The 26145-nt window shown below is 42.3% G+C and overlaps 2 protein-coding genes across 3 annotated transcripts; one reads left to right on the top strand and one right to left on the bottom strand.

Moving 5' to 3' along the window:
- Window positions 1-184: 184 nt before the first annotated feature.
- On the top strand, window positions 185-26145 carry LOC149316875 (uncharacterized). 2 transcript variants are annotated; one of them, XR_016280545.1, is made up of 5 exons: window positions 185-644; window positions 6895-7050; window positions 7519-7612; window positions 21122-21508; window positions 22642-26145. XR_016280545.1 is itself a non-coding variant. In XM_089516430.1 (5 exons), the coding sequence occupies exons 1-5, from the start codon at window positions 512-514 to the stop codon at window positions 22738-22740; spliced, it is 621 nt and encodes a 206-aa protein (XP_089372556.1). In that variant the 5' UTR covers window positions 185-511; the 3' UTR covers window positions 22741-26145. The 2 variants fall into 2 exon arrangements, 1 of the variants encoding a protein (XP_089372556.1); XM_089516430.1 differs by having other exon boundaries at window positions 21122-21260.
- LOC149316876 (DIS3-like exonuclease 1) lies at window positions 8939-16743 on the bottom strand. The gene is made up of 8 exons (XM_089513292.1): window positions 16724-16743; window positions 15778-15913; window positions 14766-14942; window positions 10792-10870; window positions 10065-10244; window positions 9662-9831; window positions 9393-9554; window positions 8939-9190 (listed from the first exon to the last, which is right to left on the bottom strand). The coding sequence occupies exons 1-8, from the start codon at window positions 16741-16743 to the stop codon at window positions 8939-8941; spliced, it is 1176 nt and encodes a 391-aa protein (XP_089369418.1).

The raw sequence follows: 26145 nt of genomic DNA, 5'->3' as shown, positions 1-26145 counted from the left end.
CTCCTCTAGCTGCCTCCTGTTGCATTCTAGTATTGGCAGTTTTAAGGAGGGGTATTTAGAATTCTCAGGCAGAGAAGTTCTCTGCCTGAGAATTCTAAATACCCTTCCTTAAAACTGCCAATCCCAGAATGCAACAGGAGGCAGCTAGAGGAGTCAAAGTGTAATAGTAGCACTATAAGAGTATAGTGTGATAAACATCAAAGCCAGGCAGGGAGAGACAGTTCAGAAGCTGCTGTATTTTGAGGCAACTAGGCCCAACTCCAGCATTAAAGAAGAAGACGACAGCCCAGCCAAGTCTGGCTGAAGCCCAGGTGCGGCCGGAGGAGGGAGATCCCTCTGTCCTGGACCAGATGCGCTCCGCTGCAATCTTCAACCCCGGGAAGGGGTCTGCGCAGTGAGATGGACATCCCAAAAGGAATTGGCGCATTGGTGGAGGAGGGACTATTCCCTGTCCTTAACCAAAAGGCACCACACCGCAGTCACCATCCCCAGAAGGGGTTTGGGCGGTGAGATGGACAACCTGAGAGGCCTTGGAGTGGCCAGAGGAGAGAACCACCTGTCCTTGGCCAGACTGCGCCCACTGCAGACGTCAAACCCGGCAAGAGGTTTGGGCAGTGAGAGAGAGAGGAGGCAGACTCCAAAAGGTGAGTGATGATCCTACCTCTAATCCTAGGTTTGTGGGTTAAGATTTACTCCAAAAATTTGTTCCTGCCTTTCATTGCCAGTTTTCAAAGAGATTTCTTTTACCTCAATAGTGTGATTAGAGAATTTGTTTCTGACTTACATTGCCAGTTTTCAAAGAGTTTTCAGTGACCTCATAAGTGTGAGTGGAGAGTTTGTTTCTGGCTTGCATTACTAGTTTAAAAGAGTTTCTGGCTTGTATTGCCCGTTTAAAAGAGTTTCTAGCTTGCATTGCTGGTTTAAAAGAGTTTCTAGCTTGCATTGCCAGTTTGAAAGAGATCTCAGTTGCACAGAAATGCATGTGGAGAGTTTCCCTCCAAAACCAACTGCCTCCTCCTCCTCTCCTTCCTCCATGCTGCACTCGGACTGAAGGGATCAGAGAGGGTTAACAAAAAGATTTGCCAGGTGCATCATCCCCTAGTTGGATGTTTCAATCACTCCTTTGGGAGAATTTGCCTAAACAATTTATTTATTGTGCTCCCCTTTTAAAAAAAAGAGGCAATGCTGCAACTTAAGCCATTTTGATTAAGACATCAGGAAATTGCCCCCTAATGCCCCCAAGAGGAAAAAATGGGGGATGCAGTTGTCCAAGGTTCCCTGGAGGCCAAACAGTCCCCTAGCCCCCAACTGTTGCCCACACCTGATACAAAGGCTAAACATCAACGGATTATAGGCTATCCCAGGAAAGAGGACACTTTAGCAGAATCAGGTTTACAGAATTGCATACATTCCAGAAAGGTGGTTGTAAATATTCCCAGTGCTGTTTCTCTGCCATCAACCATGTGCTAGAGGGTGATCTGTTTAAATTTAGGACTCAGAATACCAATTAAAAATAATCCAGGTGATACCCAAGATTGCATCAAACAAAAACAAGCATTTACAGTGAGTCATGAATACTCATAGCCAGCAGAAAGCCCACAATAATACAGTGGGCTTTCAATATCCACGGGCTTGCCATCCGCATATTTAAACATTGGCAGATGGCAAGCCTCACTGCATTCAATGGGTGCGTGTGACACACCCACCATTAAGGACACTGGGATTCAAGGTTCCATGTTTTCCGTTATCTGCAGGGGGGTTCATAATGGATCCCCTGAAGATAAAAAGGGTGGACTGTATAATACTGAAGGTACAGTGTTTTTAAAATTAGTTTCAGGACAGATTATTTTCTCTTTCCCCACTGTTTAAAAACACAGCACAGCTGCTTCTAATTCAATCTGCTTGAATTAGATAATATAGTTTGGTGGATTTTTTAAAAAAGAAAAGAATTATTTTAAATATTTTAAAATACATAGTACAGTGGTACCTCGGGATACGAAATACCCAGGTTACGAAATCTTCAGGATACGAAAAAAAATAATTTAAAAAAAATTTTCCGGGTTAAGAAAGTTTTTTCGGGTTACGAAAAAACTTTTGGTGCTTTTCTGCGCGATTTCACACGGAATCGCGGCTTTTCCCCATTAGCGCCTATGGGGATTCGGCTTGCGAAAGCCTTTCGGGTTACGAAATTGACAGCGGAACGAATTAATTTCGTAACCCGAGGCACCACTGTACACACTTTGTTCATTCTGTAATGCTCTATAAACACTGCAATGGTTACAAACACTGTAATGGAATTGGGGAAAAGAAATGGGTTGTTTCAGGAGGAATTCACTGTGCTCCTTAAAAGTTAAAAGACCAAAACTTCTATAAAACATCATTCAGTGGCCATATTTAATAATTAATTTCAAAGCACACGTCTTGTGAGTCTTGTAAAAACTTATTCTTTTTATCTGGAACTACTGAAGTCTATGCCACCAAGACCTCCATTAACTGTAGCAGCAGGTGCTGCAGCTGTTCCAAGAGTCAAACCAAATACATTCTGCCCAAGCCCTGCAAACAATGCAGCAGTTATCTTCATGCATCCATTTCAAAAAATGAGTTATAACATTAGTCTTAAAGAAATATAGTGCAAGCAATGAGAACTGAAAACTATATCACATATGTATTGAATGGGCTATCCCACTATGCAGAACTTAGACACATTTTGAAAGCAATATATCTTGCAGCACAACTCTACATATGCCTATTCAAAACTTACTGAGTTCAATATAATATAGGTGACCTAAACACAAGAACATTAGATTTAGAGATTATCTAATAATATTAATAATAAAAATTCTTACCCACCTCTTCCCAAGGCTGTAATTAATTTAAATAATTAGATTAGAAACACATCCTAGACATATTTAAGATATCAAAGAGGTCACCTGTTGTAGATGTGCTTGCGTTGGGGAATAGTGTCCCTCCTAAACCAGCCAAGGCTCCTCCCAGAGAAAGGCCTGTGGAGGCACTTGTGGTTGCAGCTGTGCCTTCCAAATTTAACATAAAGCCAGAAGATCCTGAATTTTAGGCAAAGATGTAATCATTTAAAGAGGTACTTGTCCTCACAGAACAGTGCATATGAATCCCACTGCAACAAGTTGGAGTAATGATATGCCTCTTCAAGCTTATTTAAAGAAACTATTCTACTAAAGTTCTATTACTGGCATGACAAACCAGGTTTGCTAAAAGTTTTGTCCTGCATTTTATTGTCTGTTCAACTAGTTTAGTATTGACTTTTGACCAAGCTAGCTGAGGATCCCGAATGATTTCTTACCTGATTCTGACTCTCTCTTGGATACGTTCATTGAATGTTTTAGAGTCCTGCCAAGAAAAAAGGGGTAGAAACTTGCATGAGTGATGCACTTTGAGACACATGGCTACAGTACACCCATCACTTTAATTAATGTTCATACACTGATAAATATTATCAATTCAATGGGTCTCCTCTCATTGGGATAAACAATAGAATTCAGGCCACAGTGGGCAAAAATGTAGGTTTTCTGTGTCAAACGACGAAGGCACAACTTGAACCCAGTGGCTATTTTCTAAAATAAGATGTGCTGAAGTCTGCTTAGAAACCACACAAAGCAGGCCTTGTCGTCTTTAATCCCAAATGCCCTGTGTACCTTAACATGAGAAAAGTGGATGTTAATACTCACTGACACAGGGAAAGGTGCATCTTTCATGCAGAGGGTAAACTATGGCATCAATACAGTTTCGTCTTGCTCGGGTGTTTAAGGGCCACAGAGCAGGGCTCAAGCCTGTTTGGATGCCATGTTTTCTGAGCTGCAAAGCTCTGACCTTCCTGCTCTTTAGTGTGATTTTGTGTGTGTGAGATAGAGGAAGGGAGCTGCTGTTAAACATAGTCATGGTCACAATAGCCTAGCATAACCGCAAAAGCAATCGAAATGGTTGAAACCAGTCCGTCTTCATGGGAACAGGGTCAGATTTTCCCTTAGATGAGGCTGCGGTTGCCATGTCAGGCAGATGATTTCGGTGAAAGGTCAGCAAATTGCTAGTTATTTACGTTGTTGACTACCGACTACCTTCTACTGTACTTTGCTAAGCTTTATTGTTGTTTCCATGTCTTCTCACGATGTGACCAAAGTATGTCAGCCTCAGTTTAGTCATCTTGGCTTCTAGGACGAGTTCAGGCTCGGTCTGTTTTGGACCCATTTTTTGATCTTTGTAGCAGTCCACCGTGTCTTCCGCACTCTCCTCCCTTTGAGAATTCAAAGACCTAGCCGTGTTAGTCTGGAAAATCAGTGCGCAAAGGGCTTTTGAGAGTAACTGAAAGATAGAAGTCGGTAACGCGAGCTTTTGTTAAACGAAACTTTGCACACGCGTCAAACGAACTACTTTTCTTCCTCTCAGCTTTCTTTTTGGGCTAGAAATGAAGAAATAGGATGCCATGGACCATCCTAGGGTTGGTATTCAGTAATTTATCTTGACAGGATCTTGTCTGGTTCCCTCATAGCTGCCTTTCCAAGTCCAAGGCCTCATATGCCCTTCTTGTTGCTGTTAACAACTGTCGAGTCAGGTTTTCATGGAGACTCCATGAATGAGAGACCAGCTCCAAGTCCTCCATCATCCTACAATTCAGGTTTTGAAGACTGAGGGCTCCCTTGAGCCTGTTATCCATTGGCTGAGGTGACCACACACATGTTCCCTTCTGGACCTCTTTTTGGGGCTAATCTGTTCATCACAATATCTTCCTCACCTTACCACAAAAGTTTAGAAAAGACACACAGAGAGAAATTATGTTGTGGAGGGGAAAATGCTTATATACAGGGAGCATTCTATACTTTTTGTAGTCTATGAGCCTGTGTTCTCGCAAGAACTCGTGGCTCCCTCTTTATTTTTTGCATATGTGTTCTCGCGAGATTACACCGCTTCTGCTTTCCAATCATATGCCACAGCTTCTGCTTTCCAATCATATGCCACAGCTATATTTTATGTAGTCTAGGAGCCGTCGTTCTCGCAAGATTACACGGCTCCAGCATTCTGCCCTTTCTGTAGTCAGTGTTGTCGCGAGATTACACAGTTCCGGCTTTCAAAACCTCAACAACCGAGGCGCCAAACTCTCGCGTGTGAGAGAGAGGCCGCCGAAAGCTCCAACGCGCATGCGCAGCGGCTATAACAGCCAGGCACTTCCGCTTTGAGGCCTCAGCCGAAGTCTCCGAGGCCCCGCTGGGGCTCTGCGCATGCGCATTGTGAGGTTTTCCCCTTGGCGCCTTTCTAACTCCTTCCGCCGCCTCAGCTTTTCTTGGCCCTTCCGACCGGAAGTGGGGCCTCCAGTTTCTGAGGGACAAGTGTCCGCGGAGAGTAGGATTGAGTCTTGGGCGGCGGTCGGTTTCAGTCAGGACTAAGCCACCATTAAAAAGCCCTGTTAATGGGGCAGAAGAGGAGAGTCAGGCCTGGTTCATGCATTTGTTATCCTGAGGGCTTCAATGTATATGTTTGTATGTATGAATATGTAATACAGTGAACCCTTGTTATACACTGGGGTTTGGTTTCAAGATCCCCCGTCTATAACAAAATCCGTGTATGCTCAAGTCCCACTAAATATAATGACATAGCAAAATGGTGTCCCTTATAAAAATGGAAAATCAAGGTAAATTTATACTTTTTTGGAATATTTTCAAACCGTGAATGCTTAAATCCGTGTATAAAAAATCCGTGTATAAGAAGGGCCGACTGTGTGTATATATATATATATATATATATATGTATATGTATGTATGTATCTCCTATGTATATGTGTGTGTTTGTCTCTCTCTTTCTCCCTCTATAGGTTGAATATTAATTCATTTTGAGTATTTATACCTCGCTCTTCAGCAAGAAAAGCTCTCAGTGAGGATAATATATATATATATATATATATACACACACACACACACACACACACATATACACACACTCTCTATATATATACTCTATATATATAATGTTTGTATATATATATATATATATATTACACACACATACATATAGTATATGATATAAATATATATATTGTGTGTATGTATATATATATATATATATATATATATATATATATATATATATAAAATATCATATGCACACACGATATATTACAATGTCTGTGTATTGAATATTTATAAATTTGGAGTATTTATACCCCACTCTTCAGCAACAAAGGCTTTCACAGTGGCTATATATATATATATGTACTATATACACACATGCATACACATGTATATATTATAGTCTATTGAATATTTATAAATTTGGAGGAGTTATACCTTGCTCTTCAGCAACAAAGGCTCTCACAGTGGCTATGTATAGTATATACTACATTATACACACACTTACATACATGTATTTACATCATATAGTACATATATACGCATGCACACATATATATTATAGTCTCACTCAGTGTGTGTGTGTGTGTGTGTGTGTGTGTGTGTATATGTTGAATATTTATAAATTTTGCACATGAAACAAAGTGTGCGTACCTTGAACCGTCAGAAAGCAAAGGTGCCCCTCTTTCAGCCGCACATGGAAAAGCTCAGAATTGCAGATAAGGGAGACTCAACCTGTGGCTACGAATATGAGTCACTAAAGAACAAGGATGGAAGGTTCCTTTATTGCAACGTATAATTCCACCTTCTCCCCTTCACTTATTCCAAGTGCCTCAAAATTCGCAGGAGAGAAACTTCCTTTATCGCAACCTCTACTTCAATCCATCCTCTTCCTTGTCTCAAAACCTGCTGCTAAAGCCATGCCCGGTCATTCCAAAGACGTTTTTACATCCCTCTTAGGCTCAGTGGTGCTAACCCTTTTCCTTCCTTCTTGATGATAGCTGCGATGTTGTTTTTCCAGAACGGAGCTGCTTTTCTGGTGGCAAGATGATAGATCCAATAGAAGGCAATTTGTTTGATCTTCCTGACTACAAAGACATCCAGGACGAGAAGTTCCTGCTGCTGCCGCCTCTTGAATCTCCAGGAGGAGATGCTGAAGCCAATCTGATCAACAGAGGTAACTGTCCGTTTGTCCTAAACCATGGGATGATAACAATACGGTCCTTTAGATCCTTTGATATATGCCCCTAGGTTTTACCCTTGACTTATCCATGGGTCATTGCAAAATCCATACTTTTAGCCTCAAAACCTGCCCCCAACTTATACATTAGGTCGACTTAAGTCAAGTATATATATATGGTTCTTGTGTACCATATTTAACAGTACAGTTGCCCCTCCATTTTCATTGGGGATATGTTCTGGACTCCCCCACGAAAACGGAAATTTGGCTGTATTCAAGGCCCATTGGCTTGAATGGCGGCACGCGCCCCATTTTGTCCCCTTCCATTTGCTGCCTGCATCAAGTCTGCAAAAACGGAGGTGCGGCTGTGCTTAATTACCATGAGTGACTCACTGCTGTAAATCCAGTTATTGTAATTTGCAGTTTTAAACTAAATTGTCTTTTTTTTTTTTTTTTTTTTGCCAGAGCCAGAGGGAAACAAATCGTTACAAAGCAAGAATTCCTCTGGGGCTTCCAGGAGAGCTGTGAAAAGGACATTGCCTAAACTAGATGCTCAAAGGTATTATAGTACAAAGAATAACACCTAACCCTGTGTATGTACAGACTTTGTATTCAGTAAGGAAATGTTTTTATTGACTGCTTTGAAGCCCTTTTAAGTGATGCTGACTTCTAGAACCTGGATCTACAAGATGTATCCCATTGTGGATGTAAGTTTTGTTTTAAAAACGGAAAGCCACAAGGAGAAATTTTGGTAGCAAATTCTCCATGGCTTTCGTTTGGTTTAGTTTCCCCCACACTTTGGATTTTATTGTCTAGCTGTTGGTTTTCAGCTTGTTTTTTTATATACACACTGCAGAAATAATCCAGTTTGAGACCGCTTTAACTGCCCTGCCTCAGTACTAGGGAGTTCTAGGAATTATAGGTTATTGTGGCACCAGAGCTCTCTGACAGAGAAGACAAAACGTCTCACAAAACTACACTTCCCAGAATTCCCTAGCACTGAGCCAGGACAGTTAAAGCAGCTTCAAACTGGATTATTTCTGCAATAGGCTTTGGACTTGAGTAGTTCCTGTTTTGTGCATTATATATTGCTTTAATAATGTCAACCGTCTTGGGTCCATTGCCAAGAGCTGAAGGGTGGGATAGGGATATTTAAATAGAGAGGTAGTCTTTTTAGATTCGTTTAAATGATGGCCTTCTTTGTACCACACCACTCTTGTCCCATCTAAACAATACCCTAGTATTTTTAACATGATTCTATGCAGTTTTGATGTCCTATGTAGTTTTATTGGGTTGCATTGAGCCAGATAACAGGTGACATACTGTGCTTCTTGCACCCATTGACATATTATCTTTATCATTCATTTACTGCTTAACAAACAGAGACATGTATTTCTGACCATTCAGGACACACTATTCTCCAATGGGACTTTTATGTAGTCACTGGATATTAGGTTCAGTGAAGCACAAACGTGAACCAAAAAGCTTTCATGCCTTCTACTGTGGACTATTTATATTTATGCCTACTGTAAAGAAAATAAGACAGGCAGCCATTTAAAAAGTACACACTAAAGGTACAAGTAAGGTAACTGCAGAAGAGAGGGAGTGTAACACTATATGACCGTTGTACATGTTGCTTGCTTATGAACTGAAATATTGTACAACCAAATGTACATGCACACCTAAACTTTTCTTGCCAAGAAAACCCCATGATAGGTTTGCCTTGAAGTTGCCATAAGTTGGAAACAACTTGAGTGTACACAGCAATAACGACACCAATGTTCTGCGTCTTGTTTTTCACAAAATTCTTATAGAAATATGGCTGCATGCAGCTTCCTCTATTTTAGTACAGTTGGCTGATGGATTGTAACCAAAGAAACAAAACTCACCTTGCTCTTGCTTCAATGTCAGTGTAAGACCCTGCAGCCACAAAATGAGTGACATCTGCATTATGGACCCCTAGTTCTAAATTTCCATTGGGCAGCATTCTAATTGACAGAGCATCGTCCACATCTTTGCAGCCTTTTGGATCAATGCTGAATACTAAGTGTGTATCCCTCAGATCTGTGCGTTTTAGTTCTTCTTCTGGAGTCACTTTCCATGGCGTTTCTGGGATGACAACTGGCATCTCACACATCTGTTGGAATCAAATCCATAAGAGACAGAAAACTAACCTTTATTCATACCGTCTCTATCAACCGGCTATTCAAAACCAGAAGAGCCCAATGACTTGGTCTCCCATGGATTCAAACTAGAAGAAAAGAGATTCCTCCTAAACATTACAAATAACAATTAATCAGCCAATTAAATCCACACACACACAAGTAAGACAGTCTGACCTGTGCTTCAGAAAATGGGCTGACTGAGATGCTATTTTCCTCCAAGATAGATTGGATTTCACTTTCAAGATCTCCTATCCGTCCTAAAAGCCGCACGAAATGCCCATTGGGATACAGTGATGTCAACTCCCAAGAATTAATGCACACAATGACACGGAAGTCCTGGGGCAAAACAATACAGTACATCAGAACACTAAGGCAGTGGCTGTACATATCACCAAGAAGAGACTGGCAGATGTTGGATTTTTGCACACCAAATAAATCTCTGCCTGTAGGGCATCTGCTTGCTGGGTACTAATTCTGATTTTGGGAATCCTGTAATCCCAAGGCGTGACAAGGATTTTCTGTGTGCTTTTGCCTTGTGACTGGTTCTCTTCTTTGGATGCGAAAGTGACCACATAGTCACGCCAGGTCTTCTGTAGGATGCCCACAGCTTTCCCTTTGAAAGAAGAATCAGACGGATTACATAGCAGTGGAGAAAAGAGAAGCAAAAGAACCCAATGGTGGCTTTTTGGCTTGATCTATTTATTCACAGTAAGATCTATTGAACCTGTGAGGCAGCAAGAGAACTGCTAATATGATACAGTAAGCCTGGGGAAACTACTGGCAATGCCAACTCATCCCAAAAAAAGCCCACGCCAAATATGACAAGAGGCTGCTCCACAGCCTTACCTGTGGGCATTGGTTCACAGCAAGCCTCCCCAGAGGTCTTTTCCTCTGCCTCATTCTCACAAAGGGCAGCAGGCCATCCTTTCCATTCACTTTGTGGCAGTAATTCAACAGCGACAACATCACCGTGGATTGCCCTGTTCCGAGCTTTGGTGCCATAAATGAGGACATCAGTTTTGAGATCTGGGTGCAAATCAAGGAAGAATGACTCAGGAGGGCTGAAGCCATCAAGCGCTTTATTTATACTCCACCTTTCCCCCCACAAAACGGAGATTCAAGGTGGTTTAACAGGATAAAAATACAAACAAAATTACGCCTAGCTCAAATACACACCCACACCCACCAAGATGGAAACAGTATTAAACTGACTATAGAATTAAAACCATTCAAAATATTAACTGAAAACCACAGAATAAAAATTGTACAGCACACTTCAACAGAAAGCCTTCTTTGTGAAAACAATCCATTCCCAAATGCCTGCTGGAATAGAAAGGTCTTCCTATGCTAATGAAAGGACAGCAAAGAGGTTGGCTGCCCAGATTGCCTAGCAAGGCATTTCAAGATGAGAGCAGCCACAAGAAGGCACTTTCTTGCATTGCATGAAGAGGAACAATTTTTATTCAGTAACATTCTTATTTTGCACCCTCTATAGTTGCATCCCTGGGGCAAAACCTAACCAAGCCAAAGCCAGTTTTACTTTACAGATCAAATATAATGAATCAGTTCTCACCTTTTTCTTTGTTGCTGGCTCCTTGAAATCGGACAAATGCTTCTACTTGTGCTCTGTGCTTATTTACATTCAGGACTCCCTGCAAGACATAAGATTTGGAACGATGCACAACTGGTGCACATATACCAGGCCTGTGGCAACCATGACAATATTAAAGACTCTGCTCCAGAAAAGCAATTCGGTGCCTTCTCCAATAACTTCTTGTCCCTCCATAAAGACTCATTTGCTCTGAGGTACATTTATACAGCTAGCTGGCTGGTGTAATTTTTTTAATACAATCTTCTGTCTGCTGTAAGCATTTTCTTGTGGCTCTGTTTTAATTATGTGATTTCAAGTGTTTTTATATTGAGACTTTGTCTTGTGAGCAGCACCAGGCATCCTTGAATGGAAGGGCGGGATTGAAATTAAGGGAATAATAATAATAATTATTTATTTATTTATTTATAGCCCGCCCAATCACAAGGAATCCAAGCAGGTTACAACAGTAAAAATGAAGATAATAAAATAAAATACAATAAATAAATAAAATACAGTAAAATTAAAGAGAGCGAAGTGAGAACATTCACAGTTAGGCCTGATGGAAGTTGGGCCTCTCTTTTTCATTCCCTCCCAGGTCTGATGATGATCTCATGGAGGGAGGGCTCTTCTTCTTGAGGCAAGGATTTTATTTTAATTAATTTTAATTTAATTCTTCTCATTAAATTTAAGAGAAGAATTGGTGGACAGAGTGACATAAGTCACAGTAAATGGGGAGTAGAACTAGGTAGGGAAGGCCTGCCGGAAGAGATCCGTCTTAAGAGCCTTCTTAAAGGCTGTAAGAGTAGAAATGTCACGGATCTCCTTCGGCAGGTCATTCCATAGCTTCAGAGCTGCGATGGAAAAGGCCCTCTGGGTGACTGAAGTTAGCCTAGATTTTATTGGCTGAAGTAGATTCTTCCCCGAGGACCTTAGAGTGCGGGACGGACAGTATGGAAGTAGGCAATCTCTTAAGTATTCTGGACCCAAGCCATAGAATCATAGAATCATAGAATCTTAGAGTTGGAAGAGACCACTAGGGCCATCCAGTCCAACCCCCTGCCATGCAGGAAATCCAAATCAAAGCATCCCTGACAGATGGCCATCCAGCCTCTGTTTAAAGACCTCCAAGGAAGGAGACTCTATCACCTTCCGAGGAAGTGCATTCCACTGTCGAACAGCCCTTACTGTCAGGAAGTTCCTCCTAATGTTGAGGTGGAATCTCTTTTCCTGTAGCTTGCATCCATTGTTCCGGGTCCTGTTCTCTGGAGCAGCAGAAAACAAGCTTGCTCCCTCCTCAATATGACATCCTTTCAAATATTTAAACAGGGCTATCATATCACCTCTTAACCTTCTTTTCTCCAGGCTAAACATCCCCAGCTCCCTAAGTCGTTCCTCATAGGGCATGGTTTCCAGACCCTTCACCATTTTTGTCGCCCTCCTTTGGACACGCTCCAGTTTCTCAATGTCCTTTCTGAATTGTGGCGCCCAGAACTGGACACAATATTCTAGGTGGGGCCTGACCAAAGCAGAATACAGTGGCACTATTACTTCTCTTGATCTAGAGACTATACTTTTATTGATGCAGCCTAAAATTGCATTGGCCTTTTTAGCTGCCGCATCACACTGTTGACTCATGTTCAACTTGTGGTCTACTTGGACTCCTAGATCCCTTTCACACGTAGTTTCATTCAGCCAGGTGTCACCCATCCTATATCTGTGCATTTTATTTTTCCGCCCTAAGTGTAATACCTTACATTTCTCTGTGTTGAATTTCATTTTGTTAGCTTTGGCCCAGCTTTCTAGTCTATTCAGGTCATTTTGAATCTTGATCCTGTCCTCTGGGGTATTAGCTATTCCCCCTAATTTGGTGTCATCTGCAAATTTGATAAGTATGCTCCTAATTCTGTCATCCAGGTCATTGATAAAGATGTTGAATAGCACTGGGCCCAGGACAGAGCCCTGTGGGACCCCACTGGTCACTTCTCTCCAGGATGAAAAGGAGCCATTGTTGAGCACCCTTTGGGTTTGGCCGGTCAACCAATTACAGATCCATTTAACAGTTCCTTTGTCTAGCCCACATTTTACAAGCTTGTTTGCAAGAATGTCATGGGAAACCTTGTCAAAGGCCTTACTGAAATCAAGATATACTATATCCACAGCATTCCCTTCATCTACCAAGCTGGTAATTTTGTCAAAGAAAGAGATTAGATTTGTCTGGCATGACTTGTTTCTCTGAAACCCATGTTGACTTTTTGTGATTATGGCATTGCCTTCTAGATGTTCACAGACTCTCTGTTTAATGATCTGCTCCAGAATCTTTCCTAGAACTGATGTCAGACTAACTGGACGATAATTGTTGGGATCCTCTTTTTTCCCCTTTTTGAAGATGGGGACAACGTTTGCCCTCCTCCAGTCTGCTGGGATCTCTCCTGTTCTCCAGGAGTTTTCAAATATGATTGCCAATGGCTCCGATATTACTTTTGCCAGTTCTTTTAATACCCTTGGATGGAGTTCATCTGGTCCCGGAGACTTAAATTCATTTAGATTAACAAGGTGTTCCTCTACTATCTCTTTACTTATTCTGTGCTGAAATTCCCCTATTCTGTCCTCTGCTCCATTATCCTCAGGTTGAGCACCCTTTGCCTTTTCTGAGAAGACTGAGGCAAAGAAGGTGTTGAGTAATTCTGCCTTTTCTCTATCTCCTGTTAGCATTTTGCCATCTTCTCCACGCAGTGGCCCTACCGTTTCCTTCTTCTTCCTCTTGCTGCGGACATATCCAAAAAAGCCCTTTTTATTGTTCTTAACCTCTCTAGCAAGCCTGAGTTCATTCTGCGCTTTAGCTTTTCTGACTTTACCCCTACACATGCCTGCTATTTCTTTGAATTCCTTTTTCATGATTTCCCCCTTTTTCCATTTCTTATACATGTTCCGTTTCAAACTTAGCTCGGTTGAAAGTTCCTTAGTCATCCATCCTGGTTTCTTGAGACACCTCCCGTTTTTCTTTCTCACTGGAACTGTTTGAAATTGTGCCTTCAGTATCTCCCTTTTGAGAAAGTCCCATCCGTCCTGAACTCCTTTATCTTTTAGTATTTCTGACCATGGAATCGCCCTCAATACTTCTCTAAGTTTACTGAAATCCGCTCTCCTAAAGTCTAGGATGCGTGTAGGGCTTTGAAGGTAATCACCAACACCTTGTACCTTGCCCGGAAACTAATTGGCAGCCAGTGAAGGGATTTCAAAACCGGTGTTATGTGATCGGTACGACGAGTACCTGTAATTAACCTGGCTGCCATATTTTGTACAAGTTGAAGTTTCTGAACTTGGCACAAGGGTAGCCCCATATACAGCGCATTACAGAAGTCCAAGGGAAGCAAATAAATAGCTCGTGAGCACAATGCCAGATCTTCCAATTGATGGTTTTATTCACCATCAGCTCTTTAATGAACTATAAAGGCCACCGGAGACATTTCAGCAAGAGTTTCCAATCTATCTTTTCTGGCACAAACAATTTTACGATGTCAGGGCAAAAGGGCAAGGAGGAGACAAAAGACTGATAAGAAAGGAACTTGTTTACAGCAGATCCCAACCGATATCTCTTTTATATCCCTACTCTAATCATTACTGCTTTGAGCATTTTACAGAAAGCAAGTGTAGGAATTTCATATAGAAAAATGATAAGCAGTGCCTCCTTCTCTACTCTTCTGTATGCCTGATGCTTTCAGATTAAATACAGTTTTCTGGCTGCCAGGGACAAAAGCAGCCTACTTTTTTCCATTACCAGGTCCGGGCTAGAAACTTTGAAATGTCACTCTTGAAACCTCAGAGAAGTATGTATCAGAGACTTGGAGACCTCCAGCATGTTTATTGGAGCCTCCTTGTGTGTATTCTCTGAAAAATATCCAGAGTTACAGAAAAGGTGGTTTTTGCTCCGTCTGTGCATACATGATGCACATCACCTGAATGTATCTTCCTGATTTGATCCCAGCTTCCAGGGCTTCTATAGGAACATGCTCAGCATACTCCTTCCCTTTATTCTCTTGACTTTCATTCTCCCGTTCGCGTCGCGACTGGAGGATAGAATCGAAAAGGTCATGTGCGGCTTTTAAGTCAGGCCAGAAGTTGTCCAAATAATCCTGTGTAGACAGACAGAGAAAGAAAATTAGCACTGGAGGTTTTCTTAATGCCGTGGCCCTTGAACTTGGAATCCAAAGGGGACATTCCAGCCAAGGATGGACATCCATGGAGGCATGGTACCCTCTGCTTTGCGGTAGCTGAGAATAACACCTTCTTGGTGCCTCCCAAAAGTGCCATTCTCTGTTTTCTCTCTGTAGATTAAATATTCTGCAATAGACCCAGCATGGTGTAATGGTTTGAATGTTGAATGAGGACTTTGGAGACCAGAGTTCGATTCTCTGCTCAGCCATTAAACCCACTGGGTGACCTTAGGCAAATCACATGCTCTCAGTCAGGGGAAAGCAACGGCAAATCACCTTTGAACAAATCTTGCCAAGAAAACCCTATGATGGATTCGCCTTAGGGGTGCCATAAGTTGGAAACGATGTGGAGAGTCACAGCCACAACGATAGGGAACTCCGCAAGCAGGACTTCAGGAGGATGGCAAAGAAATGGTTTTGGTGGGCCAGGTTATTCCCACCCCGACCCTACCACATCCTTGGACTAAGGACAAATTCCCAGGAGCAGTTACATTTTCTAGACCAGTGTTGATGTGGCAGACTGGCAGGTTTTTCCCCTAATGTGCCAGGGAGCACTAGCAGATGGAGGTTGACCACAAAATTGCACTGGAGGACCTAGAGATTCCTAGACAGGTATATATATTCCTAGACAAAATATTTGTGGTTTTTCCACTTCCATGGGGGTCCTGCACCCCTAATCCCAGTGAATGCAGAGGACCCAGTGTATGTTGTTTTATATTATTAAACGTAATGTGTTGATTTTTTTTAAAATTACCTTGATTGAAATCACAAAGACACCTTCCGTCTCACTTCCGAGCTGCTCGATCGAATCTTCATTATCTGTTACCATTACAATAGGCATCTGACCCAAGAAGTGATGATAGTACCACACGGATGCATTGTAAATACTCCTAGGAACCAAGCAGCCACATTTACTCATCTGCATCATGTTACATCATTTTCAAAAATTCATATAATTCCTAGCGTAGCGATAGTAACAGTCACATTCCCAACTACGCATGATAACCATTTAATATCAAGCAGCTAGAACAACTAATTTTGTCCTAATACAATTAACAATTAATCAGAGAGGGGCTTCTTTATGGTGACATCCCAGTTGTGGAATACCTCTCTGAGAGAGAGGCCTGATTGGCATTAACAGCTGTTTCATTCTGTGCCAGGTAGAAACAAGGCTTTATGTATCAAAGCCTTTAGGATCTAATTGATCTCCTCCACACTCTTTCCCACACTACAAAGTGTAGAACTGTGGTAGCACTTTAACTGCCACAGATCCATCCTATATAATCCTGGGATTTATAGTTTGGTGAAGAATTATAATTCTCAGAGGCTCAAGCTTCTTCAGACTACAAATTCCAGGATTCCTTATGATGCAGACGTAGGATTTAAAGTTGTGTCACACTGGCCTGATATAGACAGGCCAAAATAAAGCTGCTTTGAGTCACTTTGCAAGTATGCTGTTTAAATGATGCATGCATCCTAAGAGTCCAGAAGCCGCACCAAAGCCTTGCTCCAGTCCTAAGGACTTCCGGACTCTTAGGACGCATGCATCATTTAAACAGCATACCTCCAAAGTGGCCTGAAGCAGCTTTATATTGGTCTGTCTGTACAGGACCTATATTGCCTGGCTTTCTGCACTACTACAACCTGGTAATGTTTGGGAGTGCATTGACACGGAGGAAACGACGTAGTTTCAGCGCCACTTTAACTGCCATGACTCCATCCTACAGAATCCAGAGATTTACAGTTTGGTGAGGCACCTGCCCTCTTTGGCAGAGGAGGCTTGTCCAACTACAAATCCCAGGACTATATGCCAGGATATAAAAAACACTCTGGAAAGAGCAGCTATTCTGTAAAGAGAAGCTTCTTGGGCCGAGGGTTGGTTTGTTCAGTGAGGTCAGTCAGCATTCAATGATGGTAGGGTTGCCATAAGTCTGGACCTCCAAACTGGGACAAATGTAGGACAAAATGTTCACATGTAGGGCACATTTTTTAAAAATGGAGGACACACGGGAAAAATTGAGGGTTTAAAAAAATGTCAATATAAATATATGTTTCTTAGGCATGATCAAAATGGAGGACATTTGGGCATTATTCCTAGACAGATGACAGAAATGTACTTTCCCTTTCTAGCCACCCCCCTCCCCCCATTCCAAACAGCACATTTGGGCATTGAACATGGCTTTAATTAACATGGCAATCTCTTGCATATTTCAGAGGCTTATTCCATAACCAAACTCTTTGGGTTTCACACTGAATATGTCAAGGTGGTTTAACAAGAAGTGGGTTTGCCCTCGGATTCAACTGTTCTTCTCAGAAGTGTGTACTTGGTCAAGGGACTTTGGTTTTTCTTCACTGTGCATTAATTTGTAAAAATCAGAGCAACTTACATTGGTCATGCCTCAGAAGCTGGCTCATTTCATCATCATCACTATCCTCTTCCTCCTCCTCCTCTTCTTCCTCCTTGTCCTTCCTTCCTCCCCCTTCCTCCTTCCTTCCTTCCTCCCTCCTCCTCCTCCCTTCTTCCCTCCTTCCTCCTTTTTTCCTCCCTCCTTCCTTCCTTCCTCCCTCCTCCTCCTCCTCCCTTCCTTCCTTCCTCCCTCCTTCCTCCCCTTTCCTCCTTCCTCCTGCTTTCCTCCCTCCTTCCTTCCTCCCTCCCTTCCTTCTTCCCTCCCCTCCTCCCCTTTCCTCCTTCCTCCTGTTTTCCTTCCTCCCTCCCTCCCTCCTCTTCCCTTCCTTCTTCCCTCCTTCCTCCCCCTTCCTCCTTCTTTCCTCCCTCCTCCTCCTCCCTTCCTTCTTCCCTCCTTCCTCCCCCTTCCTCCTTCCCCCTTCTTTCCTCCCTCCTTCCTCCTTCCTCCCTTCCTCCCTCCTTCCTCCCTCCTCCTCCTCTGCCTCCAGCCCAGGCCCAAGCGGAGGAGGAGGTGGGTGGCTGCCTTGGCGCGCTCCCCCCCCCCCATGCTCCAAGGCAGGAGGCAGCCAGCCACCCACCTCCACCTCCCGCGCCCAAGGAAGTGCCCAGCGCGGAGGCGTGCCAGGTGGTGGGTGGCTGCCTGCCAGTGCCTGCTGCTTTGGTGCGCGCGCACATGCACAGGGAGCACCAAGCCAGGCAGGCACCTCCTCCTCCGCTTGGCGCGGCCTGCAACGGAGGAGGAGGAGGAGGTGCACCTCCTGCGCGTGCCCGCGCCACCCTCCCCACCTTCCCGCCACTCTCCCCCGCCTCCCCCTGCACACCGCCGCCTCCTTCGCCTCCTCCTTTGCTTCCTCCACAGGGCCGCACGGCCTGGAACGGAGGAGGAGGCTGGTGACGCGGCCACGCGGGGAGGTAGGGGAAGCTGGGTTGGCACTGTGCGGGCCCTGAACCGGGGGCTGGGTGCCAGACCGGGACCGGGAGGGCCCCCCCAAAAGCGGGTTTGTCATGGGGGCCGCCGGGTTATGGCATCCCTAAATGATGGAAACCCAGAAAAAGAGACATAAGCACAAACTGGAGGCAGGAATCCATTTCAAGTTAACAAATGCTTTATTTCTAACATAATGTACAGTCGTCCCTTTGGAGTCAGCCAGAGAACCCGTGATGTTTACTATCTGTGTGTTTGCCATCTTCCTCTCATTCCCCCTCTACTCCTTTCCATTCCCCCCCTTAGCTTCCCCCCCCAGGTGTCCATGCAGGAAAGAGGAATGGGGCAGGGACGGACAGGGGCCCCTTTCATTTACAGCCTCCTAGGTGTCCATGCAGGATGGAGGAATAGGCCTGGAGTGGATGACCCCTAGGGACCCCTTGCATGTGCAGCCCCCCAGGTGTCCATGCAGGACAGAGGAATGGGGCTCGAATGGATGACCCCCAGGGGCCCCTTTCATTTGCAGCCTCCTAAGTGTTCATGCAGGACAGAGGAATGGGACTGGGATGGATGACCCCTAGGGGTCCCTTGCATGTGCAGCCCCCCAGGTGTCCATGCAGGACAGAAGAATGGGGCAGGAATAGATGACCCCTAGGGGCCCCTTTCATTTACAGCCCCCCAGGTGTCCATGCAGGACAGAGGAATGTGGCAGGAGAAAGTGAAGAAACTGGGCAATGCTTACGTTTGCTAGGGCCTCAAAACATTCAAACTGAAACTCCACCACGGCCTTGAAGTTTAAGGCCACCAGGTAGACCAATCCAAGGCAAAAGAGATGAAAACTGGAGTTTGCTGTTGACTCCATTACTTCGCCTCCAAAATACAAAACATGGAGCACCTGGATAGGGCTCTGACCAGTTGCTTGTGACCAAAGCCATAGTAAGGCCAAGACCTTCAGGAGAGTCAAATCCGCCATTGTATCTAGTCAATGGCAGACTGAAGGCACACTGGAGCTTGAGAGCTAATTCAGCTGGACTTTCCTTGTGAGGTCATTATGGCTGGTCATTGTCAGCTCAGCATCATGTCTACCAACAAACACTGCCTATGCTGTTCTCTCCCATGGCAACAACATTGCCTATCCTGTGAGTTAGTTCTATTTCATAAATAAAGGTTAATAATAATAATAATAATAATAATAATAATAATAATAATTGATTACTGCAGGCATTTATACCCTGGCTTTTCTCCTTGGCTGTTGAGCAGTCATGGTTCTCCTGGGTGGGCTCTGATCAGAAACATCTTGACTCTAATTGCCAAAGGAATACAAGGCAGCACTCTGGACATGCCCTAGAGACTCCTAGAGAAAACACTTCTCTAGGTGTTTGTAGGTCCTCCAGCATGATTTTGTATGGGGTTGCAATGACTAAACATGGGGGAAGCAGGAGAAATGTGTTTTATGTGCAGTCCATTCCCTTTTTCTTCCCATCATCCATAGTGGAGTTATTATTCCTGCCAGGGGCAGGTAGGTTGGCAGAGAGCTTTGACTGGGCTGCATCCGCACTGCAGGAATAACCCTACTTTGACACCACTTTAACTGCCAAAGATAGCTCCATGCTAATGGCATTCTCTGGGGATTGTGCTTTTTATGGTGCTGGTTTCAGACAGGGCTTGAGGATAGGTTGGACCTTCTTTCAGCACCAGCAAAAAAAAGTGACTCTGGGTATGTGCAGATTGTTTTGACTTTATATATGTATATATATATTATTATTAAGAAATAATAATAATAATAATAATAATAATAATAATAATAATAATAGTGATAATAATAACGTAGAGGGATCTTGGAGCTTTTTTTGACACTCCCTGAAAGAGAGAAGCGGCAGCCTCGCTTTCCTAGGCTTCAGTTTCCTTCCTCAGATGCAGTTGGATATAATTGTGTTTTAGACCCACGTTGAAGATCCATATACTTGCAAGGCAGCTTCGATTTTATTGAATTGCAAGGAAAGCAGTTTGCAAACAGTCGAAAAGTATAATAAGGAGATGTATGGACATGATGAGTATATAGAAGCCCTTGAGTAAGGAACATTGGTCAGAATTAAGCATATGAGAAGCAAATTTCATGCTTGGATTTCCTTTTACAACCAATATGCTTTCTTCATTTAAAAAAAAAAAAATTAAACTGAGCCATGTGAATGTTGCATTCATTTAATACTGTGGGTACAAATGCGGCAGAAATTAACAACAGTGCAGTTTGGGAAAGTGAGGTTGTAGTTACATATTACATGTATGAACTCCTTGTGCTCCGTGTGAACAGTATTCATAGAATCATAGAATTGGAAGAGACCACAAGGGCCATGCAGTAAATCTCAATCAAGCATCCCCGACAGATGGCCATCCAGCCTCTGCTTAAAGTCCTCCAAAATTGCATTGGCTTTATTAATTCACAAGAATTGTTGTTGTGGGTGAAGCAACACATGCACTCATGCCTTTCATTCTGTGTTCCCACAATGTGACACAGATTACCAAGAAAAATAAGGGAGGAAGAATTCAGCCTTTTGAGACCCTTCCTATTTTCAAATCCAACACATCTGTATTTTGATAGCTACTTTCTATTGGGGCACAATGAGAAAACCACCGTACAGTTTGATAAATTTATAAAGAAGGAAAACTTGAAAATTAAAGCGAGTCACCCTCAGTATGACTATTTTGTTTTGCTCATACCTCTTTTATTTTCTGAAATGACTGGGTTCTTCTGACTTTTTTCTCCAGTTCTCCCAGAATGGCTGCCTTGTGCTTAAAGAAACTGATAGATCAGACCAGAAGGAATCAAGTGAACCATATCAGCAGATATCTTGCCAGTTTCGGGGTGCGCCCACTGAAAGGGATAGCACCCTCTCAGACATGGCTGGTGACTGAGCATGTTATTGTGTTGTGCTGTGCCTAAAAAATTATTTGACAAGATTGTGGTATCCTCTGGCTTTTAAGGGCTTTTGTGCACTGCCTCTTTGCCAAAAAGAACCTAAAAAAACTGTGTAAAGAAAAAAGAATTGTGTCTTTGGATAAATCCAACTGTAGTCCCTTGCAGACTAGACATGGAACTTGAATCCCTTCCAGCTTTATAAGAAATCCAAAGTGCAGCCAGTTGGAATATGGCAGGTAGGAAATAGGTTGCATATAACCTTAGAGCCTCAGGTGCTAGTCAACCTGCTCTGTCACAACCACAGTGGCTGCTATCAAAGAACCTGAAAGAAAATATAGTGTGACCATGAGCCACAAGAACTAGAAACTCCAAACCCTAAAATTTTATTTGCTACAGATTTACCATCGTATGTTGGTTATTCTGCTAGAACTTTTTTTTCTGGTTTTGCTTGTAACTTTTAATTCTATTGTTTAAAATTACACTTTTTAATTTTATAAAATGGTTTTAAAATCTGTATCTGTTTTAACATTTGTAAGTTGCCTTGAGTTGCAAATTGAGAAAAAAAATCAAGATATAATAATTAATCAAGATATAATAAATAATCAACCAGATGGAATTATCCCCCTTTAACCAATTTGATAGAACAGTTAATCAGCTGAGTAAACTTTTAAAATGAATATCTTTCCCAAAGATGGGAGATTTGTGTATCTGTACACAGGAATACCTTTTACAAGTCAACCATGTTCTAGTAAGTATTTAAATAAGTAACTAGTAACTAATTTATGTTGGGGTAAGTCACAGACATTCTGCTAAGAGAAAAATCTTAAGAAAGAAGGGGTGATGGAGTTGTGTTTATGCTTTAACACAAAAAAGATGTTTACAAAGTTTTATAAATGAGTAGAGCATTTGGGACAGGCTGCAGTACAAAACTGTGTAGCCTCTTTGCTCTTGAGTCACATGGGCTGAGCAACCTTGCCCACATCCCAGCAAGCCTCAGGGATAATATATACTAACTTTATTATCTATACACACTACAAATACAAGAGAACAGAAACAGAAGATCTCCAAGTCCATTGCAGCCCACTGAGAATGAAATAAGTGGCATGTCTAGCAACAAAATTTGCCAGAAAGAGAATCATAATATAATCATTGGTAATGGGAAAGTCTTCAACTCAAGTCACTGTTACTGAAATAATCCTAAAGTAAAATGTTGGTCAGATGTAAATGTCATCCTGCAGTATCTTTTATACACTGATTTAAAATTTATCATATTATTTCTGTCCTTGATTTGTTGTATTTTAGTCGAATTCTTCTGCTAAACCTTATGTAATACATTTGTAACATCAGACTTTCTTTTCATCTTTTTTAGCTAGCATTATTTGGTCAGATTTTGGATGCAATATCTGAAAAAGCAACATACCTTTCAGAACCCCGCATTGTTAAAGATATTGTTAAATATCATTGTTAAAGAGGAGTACATGTCTGTTGAGACACGTGTCAGACAAAGAAATCTGTGAACGCAAGACAATGGAGAAAAGCAAAGGAGTTCAGGGGAGCACTGGGAAGTCCTGTAATGATTTGGACGCTCTCAAACAGTGATTGTAAAAAGTGGAGGGACTGAAATTGGTTCATTGGGGTTTTGGTTATCTGTACAGACTCATAAACTTGCTGACAATGATCAATCCATAAAGACTCCTCCTGTTTCATGCTCACAAAACTATTGTTCAGGGTCATCTGAAAATCTAGCCAAGGGTCAGTGTTTCCACTGCCAGCACTGTATTGTTCATTGCAGGTTCAGTCAAACTATCATTGGTGGACAATATGTTTCTTTGGTGTGATTTTAATGGGATGTATCAACTGAGGTGAGAGGCTAGGCTCCGCTTAGGCTGTGGTTTTTTAACCTTAGGAGACAAGACAAACAGCATTCCAATTTATAACTGTCATATAAAAAGAAAGCTTAATCTGTTTATATTATTGTTGCATATACATGAGCAACATTCTTAAGAGCAAGCTTGTAGAATTGACAAAATACTGGTTTGGATTCTGCATTTCCTCAGCACAAGAGTTTGGTTTCTTTTGAGTTAGGAAATACTAGATGCTTATGCTGTTTTCCTACAATGTGCTATCTATCTTTCCAAAGAGGGAATCTGTATCTTCAGCATCCCCCCACCTGCTTCCTATCTCTTGCATTTTTAATCTGTGATTGACCTGCCTAATAGAATCACTGAAAGACATGCTCTCAAATTTGTTTCATTTTCATGTAGCCTAGGGCAGTGGGGGTCTCCAGAAATTGTTAGACAACTAGTCCTAGCATCCCTCACCACTGGCTATGCTGACTGGGGTTAGTGGAAGCTGTAGTCCAAGAATACCTGGACAGCCACAAGTCAACTATCTTGATTTTAACTACACTGGTCTATCCATGTGCACTAGGGTAAGGGGTGAAGGACTCCTGTGTATGTGGGAAAATTGTAAATTAAAAAAACCCACTATTCTTTTTATCTAGGAGAACATCTTTCTAGGACCACCCTAGTCCTCCAGTACAACTCTATGGTCAATATCTGCCAGAAATTGATTATAGAATCATGCTCTAGGCTACAAATGCCCAGAGAAGTGTTTCCTTAGGCTCTTTAGGTTGTGATCTAGGTTCTCCAGCACAACTCTGTGGTCAACTTCTGGCACAGTTGTGCTGGAGGACCTAAAGGTTCCTAGACAGAACATACTAAAAATCAAAGCCACAAATGTGGAGTGCCAATTGTATATGAACGACCATCAATTTTTACAGTGGATTGTGTTACTTCAATTGTATCCAATTATTCATCCTGTATATATTATTGTTAAAAGTATGGTTGGGGGAAGAGTACATGCATGAAAAGCCCAGCCACTGTGAGATCCGAATATCTTTGAGCACTGGCCATTCAAGTCGGCAATTTGCTATCAAATCAACATACAGTATATACACACTTCCCTTTGACTGGGAAGCCTGATAAGACAGGGAAAGCTTTTTAATTGCGGGAAATGGAGTATATCCCATAGAGAAATTGTGCTACTGAAGCTAAACAGAATATTCCACCAGGAAAAGACACGCATAGAAAAAGCAAGTGCTTCAGCTCCGAAACTACAGCACTATTTGCTTTCCTACACATCTGCAACTTCAGAGCTTCCATACAACAACAACAACAACAACAAATTTTGGTTAAAAAATTGACCCAAAAAGCTAGGTCGACTTATTCACAGGTCAGTGTAAGTACTGTATTTTAACTTGTCACCTTCTCTGAATAAAGTAGTGAAAGGTAAGAGTTTAGTTCATCCTGGAAGCAGACAAAAGAAGCACCAAACCCCTCTACTCTTTCCACCATGATGCTGCTTCTGCCCTTTTTGAATTCTTGGGTGGGAAAATGGCAGTGATGGCACCTCTTTGGTGCTTCCCCTTAAAGAAGTGCCAAGAGGCATTGGGCTTAGAAGGATCTGAATAAAACATTTCTGTATGAAGACAGTAAACTTCATCCTTTACATTCTTTGTTACATGCCTCTAAGTTTTATTCTCGACTTATCGACGAGTGATATCAAAATCCATAATTTTGGCCCCAAAACCTGCCCTCGACTTACACATGAGGCCAACTTATAGTTGAGTATATATGATAGACATTAGCCACAGCTCATGAAAGTAACTCTTTTGGAGGCAGCGCTCTGAAGAGATTTTGGTAGAAATTTGAGAAGTCTTGTGATACAGAGCAGGCAGGACAGAGAAGGGTAATGTCTGAGTATAGCACTATTTAGAACAATGAAGCTTCCTCATCTGCTATTTCTGTCACCATCAGAAATAGCAGTGTTTAAAGTCCAGAAAGGTTTTGCAGTAGCATGAGCGATAATTTGTTTTCCTTGAAGAGTTGACATGGAGCAGGAGCTCTAGTTTGGAGAATGGGAAGATTTTGCAAGGCACAGGAGTTCTAGTCTGCAACCCAGAACAAATGCTGTCCACGAAAGATGAGCTCTGGTTTGCAGATTGGGAAATTTTTGCAGGCTTGAAAGCTGTCACACTGAGACAAATTGATAAGATTTCTACGTGGCCCTGCCCGCTACATTTAGTCCTACCCAGTGCTTGAATGCAGCCCCTGTCACCCTTCCCAAATGAAGACTCCAGCCAAATATGTTCCTTACCTCCGCATTTGAGTATAAAATAGGTCCTGTGTGAAAAATACTAGTAAGAAGAGGTGAAGAGGTGACAGATCTTGTTGTAAAGAATAAATAAACTATTAAAACCAATTTCCCTATACCATTCATCATATAGTATCTATTACAACTGCCTGCTTCATGTGATAGGTGACGTTGTAACAGGCAGGTGCATCTATTCACCCACTGGGAGCATAAGGAGGCTGGCATTTAGCAAAACACCTGCTCCCTGGCAGTATGCTTTGCCAGGGCTTCTCAATACCAGTGTTCTTGATAGGGAGCAACAGGCCATGGAAACTCTGGGACACAATCAAATGAAGGACAGTTGTTTGGTACCAAAGAACTACATCTGTGCCTGAAATGTGCATGTGAAATGATCACAGTTTTAAATACTGAAATGAAAAGGATGCATGTATAATTAGTGATATTTTGTATGAATAGTGAGTTTTTCAGTTACAGGATTTGTTTACCTGCATATTTGTATGGCTTCTTCAGAGTAGGATCAATTAAAACACCACGGAAAATGTTCCCATACAGTGATGGGTGGAGAAACTGTAAAATCTGAAGCTGAGAGTGCGTGACTTCCCCAAGGGCATCCAGTGAGTTTAATGCCCAAGCGGGGACTCTAAACTTGGTCTCCAAAGTTGTAGTCTAATACTCAAACCACAATATTATTATTATTATTATTATTATTATTATTATT

The sequence above is a fragment of the Sceloporus occidentalis genome, unplaced genomic scaffold (assembly GCF_023333645.1).
Source record: "Sceloporus occidentalis isolate IW3139 unplaced genomic scaffold, rSceOcc1.0.p SCAF_3, whole genome shotgun sequence".
Lineage (NCBI taxonomy): Eukaryota > Metazoa > Chordata > Lepidosauria > Squamata > Phrynosomatidae > Sceloporus > Sceloporus occidentalis.
This window is presented reverse-complemented; position numbering and strand designations above follow the sequence as displayed.